Source organism: Protopterus annectens, chromosome 10.part0, assembly GCF_019279795.1.
Source record: "Protopterus annectens isolate FY-2018-M chromosome 10.part0, PAN1.0, whole genome shotgun sequence".
In the NCBI taxonomy this organism is placed as follows: domain Eukaryota; kingdom Metazoa; phylum Chordata; order Ceratodontiformes; family Protopteridae; genus Protopterus; species Protopterus annectens.
The window spans coordinates 1,715,986,138-1,716,001,616 of record NC_056744.1 but is presented as its reverse complement, the minus strand read 5'-3'; the positions used below and the strand labels follow the sequence as shown (position 1 = coordinate 1,716,001,616).

The following is a 15,479-nucleotide window of genomic DNA, read 5'->3' as shown; positions in this document are numbered from 1 at the left end:
CTTACTGGAAAACCCCAGTAGTTGTTTGGGTCTATATTATAACATCGAAGTCTTAAAACTTCGAATGTTATAATATCGAACCCATTCGATCGAAACACCAGAAAATCGAACAGTAAGAATAGGGAATTTATTTCCCAGGGAAAAAAAATCGCTGTTCTAACAAACATACACACAACGCAAGCACACCAAAATAAATAATCCACACACACACTTCACAAAACCCTACACTAAACCATACATACACTACTAGCTATCCACCTACCTTAACCCAATCCTAGCCCTAAGGTCCATAACTACCGCACACTCACCTTACCTGCTCCCTAACCCTAAAGTCCTTATCGCACACTCACCTTACCTGCTCCCTAACCCTAAAGTCCCTATCGCACACTCACCTTACCCACTCCCTAACCCTAAGGTCCCTATCGCACACTCATAGGTTCATAGGTAGGTACTAGGTTACCAGCCCTGGGGCTTTACAAGCCCAGCCAAAAAGGTACCCTGGCTTTTGCCACCCAAGAAAATTATTTTCCTGTGCCACTGTCGGGCAGAGCCACAGAGGTGATCCCCAGGGTGAATTTCCCATCCAGTCATCAAGATTTTTCTTGAAGAGTGCTAATGAGGAGCTTTGTTTGATATAGATAGGTAGTTTATTCCAGGGTATGGGAAGTCTCTGGGACAGGAATCTATCCCTCCGGCATGTTCTGTTTTATGTGGTGACAAGGTTTAGGTCCCTAGAGCATGTAGCTCGGAGGGATTGGGATTTCTTTAAGTGGAGCAAGTCCAACAGCTCTGGGTTTGACATAGCTTTGTATGTTAGGCAGAGATCACCTCTGAGTAGGCGATATGTGACGGAGTAAAGCTGGAGTTTTTTTAGACGATCTGCATAGGGCATCTGTTTGAGACCAGTAATCCTTTTTGTGAGGTATTTCTGCGGCCTTTCCAGTTGTTGTAGATGTCTTGGGAGGTACCTACCAAAAGGGGCGTTGTACTCTATAATGGGGCTAATGAGTGATGAGTAGAGGGGAACAATGACCTCTTTTTTTCTGGATGCAAAACCTTTTGTGATGAGGTGTGCCACGTAGAAGGATTTCCTGACTACTGTGGCGATGTGATTATCAAAGGAGAGACTACTGTCCACCTATGTCCCAAGGTCTCTTATCACACTTTCAGTGTTAAGTATACTACCGCCTATGTTGTAGTTCATGGGTACAGAGTTTTTACCAAAGAGGATGCACTTTTTGGCATTGAGCTTGAGGCCATGGCTTTGACACCAGGCATCTGTCTCAGTGAGGCCCTTTTGTAGGATGTCCACACCGTTAGGAGTTTCGATTATGGCTCCTAGTTTGCAGTCATCTGCAAACTTCATTAGCCAAAGACCTTCTGTGTTAGTCTGTACTTCAGAGAAGTAGATACCAAACAGGAGAGGACCCAGGACTGAACCCTGTGGTACTCCACTTTTCACTGGTCTGAAGTCGGATTTGGAGTCTGCTACTTTCACAGTGTGGGTTCTGTCAGTGAGCCAGCTAGCAACCCATCTTGTGACATAGGGATTTATACCTAGTTTAGTGAGTTTATAATTCCAGAGTGGGGGATGGTGTCAAAAGCCTTGGCAAGATCTAGATAGGCTGTGTGAACCACCTTACCCTTGTCTATGGCTTTGGTGACTGCTTCAAAGAAGTCTATCAGGTTTAGGAGAGTGATCTGCCTTTTATAAACCCGAACTGGGTGGGGTCCAGAGTTTGGAGATTACCAATGTCTTTGTTTATAAGTTCCATGATGATATGCTCCATGGTCTTGCAGACCAGGCTCATCAGGCTAATGGGGCGGTAGTTCCCGGGGTCCGTGGTGGCTCCCCCCTTGTGGAGTGGGATAACAGTTGCTGTGTGCCATTCAGCAGGCACAAAGCCTGAGGTGAGGCTATGATTGAACATGGTACATAGGTGGGGTGCCAGTTCTTTCTGTAGTTCGTGTAGAACACAGCCTGGGATGTTGTCTGGTCCCATGGATGCTGTGTTCTTGGCTTTGGAGAGTGTAGTTTTTACCTGTGCAACTGTGATTACAGGAACTTTGCATTCTTCCGGTATAGAGATGGACTCTTTAGGGAGTGAGGGGGGGGGGTAAAGCTAGCACTGAACCTATCTGCCAGGATGTTGGCAATATCAGTTGGGTCTGTATATTTAGTGCCATTGTGCTGTAACTCAGAGCACATCTGAGTGTTGCCATTGAGATTCTTGACATAGCTATAGAATGCTTTGTGGTTGTCTTTAGAATCAGTGGCGATTTTGTTTTCGTAACTAGCTTTGGAGGATTTTATCAGGATTTTATCAGGGACCTTCGTTCACACACTTACCTTAACCCGGTCCGTAACCTTCGCTCCACAGTCGAGGAAATGGCGAAGCTGCAGAAACGGCCCACCGAATACTTTCCCTAGGAAAGTATTCGATATTCTGCAGCTTCGCTATTTTCAGCATTCGGTGCATAGGGTTCGATATTATAACATTCGAAGTTTTAAGACTTTGGTGTTATAATATAGACCCTCATTGTTCTGTACCTACCTTATGGCTAAAAGTATCAACATCTCTGCACAATAATTTAGCCTTCAGTAAAAACATCTGAATAACGCCTGGAACAAGTGTACTCATCCTTAAAAGCAAACCTGGCAATCATCATATGACGTATAGACCAAATAATTTGCTTTACAACAACATATCCATTTCATACCAGAACTCGTGCAGAGTTTACAAAAAAAATTCAAGGAAACGGAAGAAAACTGTATGGAACAAAAGATCCTCTATTAATAAACAAAAAAAAAAACACAGAAAAAATGTATTTTGCTTTCATGGATTGGGGAATGCTTACTTACCATACATCAGTAAATTACATAGTTACTATGAAACAGTGATGAACCACTTTACAACTGAATCATGATAAAGGGCAATTTACTATCCCAGGGATAAAAATCCAGACTGATTCTTTGTCACTGCTGCTTTAGCCTTGGCCTTAGCTCATGAATGTAGTTATGTAACAGTAACAGACTAGGCTATAGTTAGTTTCACTCCCAGAAAACCTTGCCAACTGACATTTTACCTACGTTTTTTATGGATTATTTAAAACTGTATGACTCATTGAAGAAGCAACTGAAAATGTAATTACAAGTAGTTGAGAAAAACTTTTTAAGATGATCTAAGAATATTATTTTGCCTTGATGATTATGAGAAAACATTTATAGCAGGAAAACCGAAACACCAAAAAATATCAGCGTAGGGAAGAAATGTGTCATAAAAGAAAGAGTATGTAAGTGTCTAGCAGTATTTAAAAAAATCAAAAGTACAGCATGAACAATGAAAACAAAAATTAGTAAGGAATATTTTTGAGGACTAAATCAATACTGAAAATTGCCTTCACATCTACAAGTAAGGTTCAAGCTATAAATCAGTTTGTGCTATCCCTGTAAATGTACCGCTTTGGCATGGTTGACTGGCCCAAATATTGTTGAATCATTTAGACAGGAAACCACTTCATGTTTACGTTTATTTATACATACATACTTACATACACATATATTTATATAATATGGCAATGTACATATATATAATATGGCAAGCACACATTCACTTGAACTTTTGTAATGTCAAACATTTTTTACGCCAACAGAAGTAATTCATGCAAGACTGTGAACAGTGAGGATCTGAGAATTTGCTCCTTCCCCACTGTAGAGCAATCCCAGAGTTGGTGTATATAATTAGCAGGGAGTTTGGGGGGCACAGGGTAGCTTACCCCCTGCAAAGAAGTGAATTTTTTTTTTAATTATTATTATTGGATTTCAGTTAATCTGGATTAATGTTTAGTCATTAGATTTTTTGTGTACTTTGATATATCAATATATATGATATATAGATAGGTGTGTGTGTTTGTGTGTGCATATTAAATACACTAAATGTTGACTATGTTAATGTCAAAATGTTGAAAACGCCAACAACATGCCAGTATGCATGCACCTAGAAATAGCCTGCACATGCAAAACTGGAAAAAAAAACATTTTTTTCCGTTTTTTGCAGGAGAACAAGCTCCCCTGCTAATTGCATATGATAACTCTGAAATTGCACAAACACAGGGGCAGGGCAAATTCTCCTACCCCAGATAAACAGACCAACTAAGAAATGAAGGATTCGGTATTGAGACTCCAACACAGATGATATCCTAACATGATTAGTTAATAAACCACCAATAGTACACCAGACAAAGCAGAATACTTTAGTAAAGATGTAGCACAAATTAAAATTTTAGAAATTTCATCTGGAGACCTGGGTGAAAGTCCAGTTAGGATTACACATCAGTTAAAAAGATGGGAAACAGGGAGCAAAGAGGGTTCTCTCAGCCAAGCAGACAAGAGAAGATCTAATGTACAGTCATATTAGTAAGAGACTACAGAAAGTACTAGAAGACTGGTGCAACAAAAGAACACAGTAACTGGTGTAACAAATAAATGCAGTAATACTACAGAGCAGCAAAACTAATGACAGAGAAGTGTGACCACAAAAGTACAGAGTAACAAGGAAAGGAAACAAGTAAATTGTCATCATGAAAGCATCAGTAACAGAGAACGTAAAGCAACAAATGCAAGACGTATCACTACCCGAAGAAAAACAACAAGGGAAAACATTGTTAAAACTCTTAAAAATATATGATAAAAGCAACACATGATCTCAAGACAGATTAGGATTTGTTATACCATCTCCAATAATAAAGTAATAATTATCAGCACTAGCAGAAGTACTCTGTGTATATTTAAATATAAAGGAAAAGTACAAAGTTCACAATTTATTAATAATTAAAAGATGTTTATGTCAAAATAGAAAAGAAAACAATAGTAACACCGTGTAAAAATGTAAAAAATGTAAAAATAATAAATAACTACACTTTGGAAAAGTATTTTGTACAGATACTGTTGAACGTAGCAAAAACACTGAATGGATAGAACAGGTAAAAGTCAGAAGTGTTAACATAGACAGTTTTGTTTCAGTTTTATTGGCTACTGCTTCATTCTGTTTCATACCCCTAAGACTTAGGGTCCTAACTGAAAAAACAAATCCAGATGCTGTACCCACTATCTTGGTAAAGGTATTAACAAGTTTGTCGAGTGTTCTAGGCATTAGTAAAAATTACTTATGCACATCCCATGCTGACACGAATCTGGTTAACAACAGGGAAGACGATACTCCTCAGATGTGACCCTACATAACATGCTAAGACCTATGAATCAATAACTTGCCTTCCAACATTATAAATTATGTACTAAAATTGATTCTGACAGTATTTATTCATTTACATAAAATTTGGTCACAACAGTAGAGCAAGTAATAAATGAAAATTCCAGGTAACAAAGGATTATGTATTGCTAAATGAAGTCATAATGAGCTGTAAAATGAGGCAGAAATAAAGTATGACATGGCTAGATCACTGACAAGCATTTGACAGAATTCCATATTCATGCATTATTAAATGATTATAGAGTTACAAAATTCATCACGCAGAGGTAAATTGCATAATGGTCACTATGAAACAGTGGCAAACTACTTTACAACTGAGTTGTTTATTTATTTATTTATTTATTTCCAGTTTGATGACTGGGGAAGTCCACTGGTCCCAGAAGGCCCATTTTCAGTGGAGGCCCGGGGAGAAAAGCTCTACAATACAAAATACAAGTACAGCTACAAACTGGAGAATACTAATAGAAACAAGAATATTTACAATAGTAACAAAGAATATCAAACAGAAGCGTCATGAAGTAAATAGTAATAATTTTGAAAACATGTTCAAAAATAACATGGTGGAACACACCAAACATTTCTAGGGAAAGAAAATGGATGCAATTTGGAATTGGTATCTGTTGGTAGACAGTATAGTTAAGTAATAATAGTGTAAGATAAGTGGAATATAGCTTGGAAATAGAAGGAGATTGTTGGGCTAGAAGGGAGTTATAAGAGAGCTGGGGATGGGCTAGGTAGGAAGGATGCAGGTACATTTCCATTTAGAGTAAAGGTAAGAAAGGAGATGTGCTTTAAAGTTTTATAGGTTCTGCATTGTCCTGGGAATAGGTGTAAGATAATTCCATTTTTTGGCTAGTGAAAAAGAGAGGAGTAGTTGTTCGGGTCAGCGGTTGGGTTTATGAACAGTAAATAGGTTTTGATTTTCAGATCTGAGAGTTTAATTTGGTAGGTAGGGGGCAAGGATGTTAGAGAGAGAGCAGGGCATTTAGTAGGGTTGAATAGAAGTCTATGAGCTGTGATCAGTTGGAGATAATCCAGATAGTTTGGAAGTTCTAGCCAATTTAGAAACTGGAGGGCTGCACAGTGATGGGATGAATATTTGGAGTTTGTGGCAAAATTTGAAATTTTATTGTAACAGTTTTCTAACTTGGAAGTGATAGAGACTGACAGGTTAGTTAGCAAGGGAGCACTGTACATTACAGAAGGAAGGAGGTAAGTGGAGCTGAGAGTATGTCTAGTATAGGGTGAGAAACAATTGTTCCTGTACAGCATACCAAGCTTTTGGTGGGTTTTCTTTATGTTTTAGAAGTATGTGGTTGTCAAATTTTAGATACTCATCTATAGTAGCACCTACTAATTTAGCGTAAGGAACAACTTCAATAGGAGTGTTGTTATGGCTTAGAACTTGGAAAGATGTTTTGTCAACAGGGAAGGATTTTGAGGGTACAAATTCTAATATTTTGGATTTATTGGCATTTAGAGAAAGGTGGTTTTGGAGAATCCAGGCCTCGGTGGTTGAGAAGGTGACCTGGGACTTAGTCAGAAGTTCTGGGAGGTTAGTGGCAGAGCAGACTAAAGTTGAATCATCTGCATATTGCATTACTGTGGAATTGAGAATGACAGAGTGAAAAGTATTGATTAGGATATTGAACAGCATAGGGCCAAGTATGTATCCCTGGGGTACCCCTGTGGGGGTATGAAGAAAAGAAGAGATGCCTTTTTTCCATTTCACAGCCTGAGATCTATTAGACAGGTAGTATGAGAACCAGGATAGGGTGTTTTGAGTGAGATTAAGTTTAGAAAGATGGCTGAGAAGATGGGTGTGGGAAACAGTATTGAATGCCTTGGAGAGATCCAAAAGCACTGTGGATACTACTTTCCCAGAGTCTCAGGCACACCTGACTGTATTCAAGGAATGAGAGAAGAGCTGTAGTAGTACTGTGCCCTGGTCAGAATCCATGTTGGGTAGGGGTAAGAAGATGGTTTTGAATTAGGAAGGGCATAAGTTGGAGATGAATGCATTTTTCCAGGATCTTAGAGATAGGGGAGAGGATAGCTATGGGGCGGAAGTTTGAGATATTGGTGTTTTTGCCACCTTTGTGGAGGGGTAGAATGTATGCCATGTGCCAGAGTTTGGGGATGTGGGCTTCCTGTATGGATCTGTTGATTAAGATGTTAATAGGATATGCAAACCCATCAGCAGCAATTGTGAGAAAATTTGAAGGCATGTTGTCAGGGGTGTTACAGCAGGGTTTTAATTTGGAGAGAAGTCTTTTTATATAGTCTGTAGAGATGGGTTTAAGGTTGAATAAGGGGGGATTCAGGGTCAGTAGGCAAGGGAGGGGTGGTGGTGGAGGAACTAGGCAATGGGAGGTGATTATTGTTGGGAGAGGTTTTGGTTAGTTTAAAAATGGAGTTAATAAAGAAAGAGTTGAATGATGAGGCTAGTTCATGATCAGATTTGTTGGGGTCTAGGCAGGGATTGTTTCTGGTGCCTGGGTTGAGAAGTGCCATGATGGAGTTCCACAACTGTTTAGGATTTTTTGCATGGTAGCACTGGAGTTTGATGTAGTAAGATTTTTTGTCTCTAATGATTTGTTTTTTTATGAGATTACGGAGCTCAGTGTAATGAAGTAGGGAGTTTGTTCTTTTGGTATAGTTTCCAGGATTTGTCCCTTTGGCGCATATGTTGTTTGGTGTCTTTGGTTATCCATGGGGCAGTATTGTTTTTTATTATTTTTGTTCTTGTTGCCTGTCATGAGAAAGGGCAAATTATTATCCCTGGCATACAAATCCAGAAAAGGATATTCTAAAGTAATTCATTTTCTCCACGTTTGTTTAACCTTTCCGTTAATCCTCTAAGCTAATTACTTAAACTAGGCTAGGACTACAGCTAGACTTTCAGAAACTAATCCTGGTAAATTATATCTCACCTAATGTTTGTGGATGATTTAAAACTGAACAACTTGTCTGACAAGCAACTGAAAGCACATTTGCAAATGGCTACCTATTTTTCATATAAGAATTAAATTTGGTTGCGCAGGGAAACGAGCAATGTGAGAGACGGATGTGTTATAAAAGAACTTGAACAAGATGGAATGCATAAGCATCTGGGGAATAGATGAAGGGTTATGCATAAGCATCTAGGGGATAGACAAAGGGTTATCAACACATCATGAACAAAGGAGAACAAAGGTGACTAAGGGATATTTAAGATGATTAAATCTAATATGTAAACAGCCTTCATATATAGGAATAAAGTTCAAGCTACAAATCAGCATGGTGTTCCTGTTCTATGTAGCATTAACATGATCGATTGGCACCCAATGTGTTAAATAATCTGTTAGGAAAACAAGAACTGTACTTTACACTTAACAAATGATATTAAAATATTGTAGGGTAAGATATATAGATCTTGGTCTGAAGGACAAATCCTTGATATGCACTATTGACATTGCTGTAGTTGTGAGTTTTGCATACCTGTTTATTGAGATCAGATCCAAATGTAGTGAAAGTTCTATAACATGAAGAAAACAAGTCTAAGAAGTTATCTTTGCTCATACTAGCAAAAGCATTTTGGAAAGGAGCAGATACGAAAAAATCTGAAGTGGGCAGAAAAGAAGTGACAACACTGTATCGAAAACAAAAGCTTGAAAATAGAGATCGTGACTAGAAAAATAGGTAAAAATGGAAAAACGGAAAGCCCACAAATATAGGGGGAAGGATGGAGAACTGCTGGAACATCTGTATTTCGATCATGAGTTGATGCCTGAATGGCTACTAAGGAAAGTAGGAGATGTAGATCAGAGCTCTTAACGATACCTCCAGAGTCCGACATAAATCCAGATGTAATTAGAGACAGTTTTGGATATTTTTTAAATATTAGTACTAATAACTTGAGAAGTTGAAAGAGTAAGAGAATAAATGATCATACTGTTTCTGAAAGAAAAAAAGTCTATAACTCCAATTGTTGTCATTACTTAAGTGTAAACCACCACACTTTCTCCCCAAATTGCTAGTTTTTTGAATGGATTAGAAGAGATAGAGGAAGATTTTGTGACCAAATAAGGGACGTCCCTAAAATCAAGGAGATTTGACAAGTTACAAAGACAAATGTTGATTCTGAAGTGCAGAACTAAAAACAGTTGCACATCTTTTTGGTGGCTGTGGTATACATATGGCCTAGTGACTCTCTCACCACTCAAAGGCAGAATAACGTGTTAAGACTGTTACAGTGGCAGTCAGGTCAACAATACAACATGCAGTTAGTGGAGATGTCCTGGAAATATGAACCACAAAGAGTTAGTAAAAATAAAGTACTGATCACATAATATGATCCATCAACAACAGTCAAACTAGAAGCGCCAACCCCCCCCCCCCCCGATATTGGTGTAAAAAGGAAGAAAGTAGCATTAATCCTGCAGATAGCTAAACTAAGTAATTATGTGTACTGAGAGACATACAGGTAAAGAATTAACAGGATATGCAAGCAGAAACAAAAGCAATGTGGAATAAAGGTACCAGAATTATTTCAATAGTGGCAGGTACAATAGCGTTGATAAAAAAAAAATCAAACATGCTCCCAATACAAGTAACTCCCTATGAACTACAGAAGGAGGCTGATAACTCTGTGTACCATTTGAACGTTGAGAAGAGAACTCTTAGCAAACATTAGACTGAAGAAGTACTAATTTCAAGTCAATGTAAGTGTACTCTGACTTAGACGTGGAGTCCATTCTTGTCAAGATATTACAAACTGCAAACATTTGGAGAAATTACAAAAGGGAGACACCCCGTAAATGTACTGAATGTAGCACTGTTTTTCACTTAGCAGTAATCTGACATGAAGTCAAGCCATTCACAAAAGGGAACAGGAAAAACTATACTCATCCTTAAAAGTGAACCTGCAAGCCATCCTTAGAATTCTTGACCAATAACGTGCCTTCCAAGAATACATATGTTATATACCATAATGAAGTGAGAGTTTAGTCATTTAGATAAAACAATGAAAGTAAAACAGACTGTATTAAAATAAATTGTTACAAAAAATGCATTATTTGTTATTAATTGCAGCCGTAGTAGAGGACTTTAAAATGTGACAAAACTTAAGTATAACAAAGGTAGATTGCAGCAAAACAGCTGACAATGGTTTGTATTCTTGGATCGCAGAATGCATGCAGTTGTGAAAATAGACTGTGCCTTGATAAATTAATTGCATTTACAATGAAACAGTAGAAAATCACCTTTCATGACAATTGAGTCATAAAAAGGCAAATATTTATACCAGATAGAAAAATTCCAATTCGGCCTTGACAAATGTGCAAAAGCAACATTTGCAGCAATTAAACTGAAACATCCTGAAAGAAACCTGGGAGAGGAACATGAGGACTGGCTCAAGAGGGTGTGGGGCATGTATCTGGGAGTAGAAAAAGGGTTACTAATACAATCTTAATAAATCAGAACAAAGCTTAGTAAGAAATATTTAAAAAAGACAAACTAATACTGAAAGATGACATGATATCTAAGAATAAGTTCAAAGTTATAAATCCGCTTACTCTCCCTATTGTAGCTCACAGCTTTGGTGGGAATGACTGCTTCACAATCCACATTAAGATGTAATTGCTTTTTAATACTGCCCATTTGTCTGTTGGTAGACTCATTCTTCTGAAAGGTTAACACAGACTGCATCGGGGTTGCGCTGTTGTGCAGTAGCATTTTCACAAGCTAATTCATTTTGGGCAAATTAAAGATGACAATTCACACACACACACACACACACACACACACACACACACACACACACACACACACACATGCATGGAGACTGCCCTTGTTCTTTTACACAAGTGGTTTAGGGGGGACTTATAGCTGTACTCCTTGTATGCAGGTAATTTATGTGTAGCTTTAACTGTCCTTTATAAACAGCTTGGGATGGCTCGTAGCTGATTTTACTCATATGATTTAGTAGTGACTTACTTGGCACAATCGCATGATCTGCACAGCACTGACTACGGTTCATCATCTTTTTGTGCATTTGTAGTGATCAAAAAATGTAGTGCCTTTCATTCTTTTTTGTAGTTTTTTGAGTATGAGGTTAGTATATAAAAGTAAGGAAGACATGGAGTACTTGCTCCCAAATTTGAGGTGCTTGGGGAGGCTTGCCTCCTGCAAAACAAAACATTGTTTTTGTATCTGGTTGATACTTCATCTGTTTTACCCTGTCAAACCTTTATCCCATTGCTACTCAATGAGACATAATCAAACACAGGGTGCTCCGGTTTCCTCCCACATCCCAAAGACATGCTGTAGGTGGATTGGACACTCTAAATTGGCCCTAGGCATGAGTGTGTGCGTGTGTGTACCTTGAAGGTTAGGCGCCGGGCTGGCAACTCGACACTGTAAAACTCTACTGCCAATCATGAGCGGACAGGTGATCCACTGTGGTGACCCCTAACCGAGAAAAAACGAAAGAAGAAAAAGTGACACCAAAGGTATACTGTATCACTTAAAGTATCACTTAAGCAAGTTTATTTAAACCCGAACTTCATTTTTAGATACTAATGCCAATTTCAGAATTAATTTTTATTCTTAAATATTCCTTACATACCACTGTTCTCATTTGTTCATGCCCTAGTGTCAATCTAATTCTTTTATATTATAATAACCTTTCAGGATAATCTGTTGACAATGTCTCCAAGCCTTATTCTTTCTGCATGTTTATCTTTTAGTGACATTGCAGGAACATAACTCATTGTTTTAATTAGTGAGTATTTTGGCATCATAAATTTAGTTTGGCTTCCCTATGATACCTACTACACCTGGTCAGATACCATTCTCAGCACTTGCAATGTACCCTGAACTGTCATCAGAATTTACTTGTTACTATGAATATCTAAGGACTCTTTTAAGTTATCCACTCATGTACCACTTTAATTATCTGGGTGTCTATTCTACGTTTTGTTTCATTTTGTCTTATTTATCTTGATATTCTGTATTAGATATGGTAAAGCCCAATTATGAATGGATGCACTCATCTGCTTAATGTTTTCATTTTTAAGAAAGAAATATCAGTTGTGATTACTTTGACGTCTCCGCTGAACTTGTTTACAGTTTTTGGTTAATTTTTCCTGATATTAAGGAGTCTCTGCCAACAATATTGTTTCTCTTGAAGTACCAGCACACGTATATACTTTGCAGCATGAGATGTTAAGTAATAAGTGTGGTGTTTTCTTGTAAAAATTCTGTTTTGGGTTAAACACGCACTGAAATATTGTTTTTTGTTATGTACTCTTGAATGGGTGTTCATACTTAAAAAAAAATACTTCTTGAGCATGGGTGTCTTAAATAAGAGTATGCAACAGTAGAGACAAAGCTATGGTGATAAAAAGATTAAAAAAGGGGGCTATATCCAGAAAGATGGACGTGATAGCTTCTTATGGAAGGCAAGAAACCTTTCTCAGGAGTCAGGTCTGTCAGTAAGTGCCAACTGATGTATTTACTGTATGACAGAAGATAAAGGGTAATAAAAGAGTACAAAAAGACCCAGGTAAAGAAATGCTTAATTTATAAAACACTGTTAATAGAACCTGAATGAACAAGTAAAGTTACCGTCTGTTCTGCATATGCATCAATGTAAAGAATTACAATGAAATTATGGAATCAGTTTTTGGTGTCTTTTACCCACCATACTAATTTTGTCTGGCGGAAAAAAAATTGTTCATCTGACTAAATTGTAACATTTTGTCCTGTTTCACAGATGTTACTACACACCTACATTTGAAAAGTGTTTCCCACCTGAGAGAGACTGAGATTTGTTTCCCCAACTAAACCTGGCTGTGTACAGTAATGAGCACAGCTGTAAGTTACCCCTAAACGTTCTGCATACAATAATGAATAGAGCTGTTAGGCACTCCTAAACTGTGTGTAGTTGTAAGTTACCCCTAAACTTTCACCCCTAAACTTTGTGTCATAATGAACACCATTGTAAGTTAATCCTGAACCTTCTACATACAATAATGAGTAAAGCTTTAAGGGACCCCTAAACTGTTTATAGTAATGAACACAGTTGTAAGTAACCCCTAAACTTTCTGCATACAAGTAGAGCTGTAAGACACCCTTAAACTGTGTGCAGTAATGAACACATTTGTAAGTTACCCCTAAACATTCTTCATACAGTAATGAGTAGAGCTGTAAGGCACCCCTAAACTGTGTATAGTAATGAACACAGTTGTAAGTACTTATTGTTACATTGTTTTCATCTCAGATGCCTAAGTTAACTTGTAAGCAGTTATTGTTATGTTGTTTTCATCTCAAATGCGTACGTTAACTTGTAAGCAGTTATTGTTACATTGTTTTCATCTCAGATGCCTAAGTTAACTTGTAAGTAGTTATTGTTACATTGTTTTCATCTCAGATGCCTAAGTTAACTTGTAAGCAGTTATTGTTACATTGTTTTCATCTCTGATGCCTACGTTAACTTGTAAGCAGTTATTGTTACATTGCTTTCATCTCAGATGCCTACGTTAACTTGTAAGCAGTTATTGTTACATTGTTTTCATCTCAGATGCCAACGTTAACTTGTAAGTAGTTATTGTTGCATTGTTTTCATCTCAGATGCCTACGTTAACTTGTAAGCAGTTATTGTTACATTGTTTTCATCTCAGATGCCTAAGTTAACTTGTAAGCAGTTACTGTTACATTGTTTTCATCTCAGATGCCTACGTTAACTTGTAAGTAGTTATTGTTGCATTGTTTTCATCTCAGATGCCTACGTTAACTTGTAAGCAGTTATTGTTACATTGTTTTCATCTCAGATGCCTAAGTTAACTTGTAAGCAGTTATTGTTACATTGTTTTCATCTCAGATGCCTAAGTTAACTTGTAAGTAGTTATTGTTGCATTGTTTTCATCTCAGATGCCTAAGTTGCTACAAAAGAATCACATTAATCCTGCAGAGCAGAATAATCAGCAAACGGCAGCAGACAGTTCTTGGGGTTGCAAAGCCTCTGTGATTCATTGTGTAGAGTTTTTTGGGTGTGACTGAGCAGAAAGCCTAGAAACTAAGCAGCATACAGTACTTTCTTTACAGAATATTTCTCCCACTGGAGCACTTTTACTAAGTGAGGAAAAAACAAGTTGGAATAGTGCCCTTAGCACAGTGGCACTCTTGGTGGTTGCATAGGTCGCCTGTGCCCAAGGCTGGCCATTCTCAGGGTATTGTATTTACTCGTGTAAAATCTGAAATAATTTTATAAACAGCTTTTTCCCAGAAAACAATATGCTTGCCTGTTATAATATTATTAGAATTAATAACTGTTGGTAACAATGTTATATTGTTGGTGGACTTTTAAATAAAAGTTTTATATTTTTTAAATATCTGAAATGCACATTATAACATCATTGAGCCTAACACTGATTGTGTATCCGTTTTTTGCTATCAAACTGATCTGACAGCCCCTTAACCTTAGTCTGATCTTTCTTTTAATTAATCTTTGCCACCAACCATCTAATTAGCACATGTTTTATTCCATTTTCAGCAGTTTATAATTTAGCAGTACATGGTGGACAGAATCAAAGGGGGTGCATATTGAATCTCCAATGCTAGCAATTGTTATATTTGAAAACTGCACATTGGAGGAAATAAAACTGAGTCTGGAATTACAGTACTCCTTGGTGTGAGCTACAGTAATGTTGGAGTTTATATAAAACTGAGTCTGGAATTACAGTACTCCTTGGTGTGAGCTACAGTAATGTTGGAGTTTATATAAAACTGAGTCTGGAATTACAGTACTCCCTGGTGTGAGCTACAGTAATGTTGGAGTTTATATAAAACTGAGTCTGGAATTACAGTACTCCTTGGTGTGAGCTACAGTAATGTTGGAGTTTATATAAAACTGAGTCTGGAATTACAGTACTCCTTGGTGTGAGCTACAGTAATGTTGGAGTTTATATAAAACTGGGGCATGTGCACTTAAGTCTGTCTATTCAAGTGGTGTCACTTTATTTAATCAAAAGTGATCTAAAAAAGTGATTTAGTTTATGTAATAATAGTCTCCAGTATATTTTACCATTTATAACTCAGATAATAAGATAATTATAATAGTAATGTCTTATTTAGTGACTTACACCACCTTAGTAATGGGTGCTAACCCTTACCTTCATAAAAACCTATTCATAACACTGCCACTATTCAAATAAATTTGAGACTAGT

General features: G+C 37.5%; 1 protein-coding gene across 1 annotated transcript in view; it reads left to right on the top strand.

The window, feature by feature from the left end:
* LOC122814464 (zinc finger protein 182-like) overlaps positions 1 to 14,312 on the top strand; it is a 109,181-nt gene extending 94,869 nt beyond the window's left edge. The window contains exon 8 of the mRNA XM_044087043.1: positions 14,184 to 14,312. Within this exon, the coding sequence (XP_043942978.1) occupies positions 14,184 to 14,312 (129 nt within the window). The remainder of the gene's footprint in view (positions 1 to 14,183) is intronic.
* Positions 14,313 to 15,479: the final 1,167 nt, after the last annotated feature.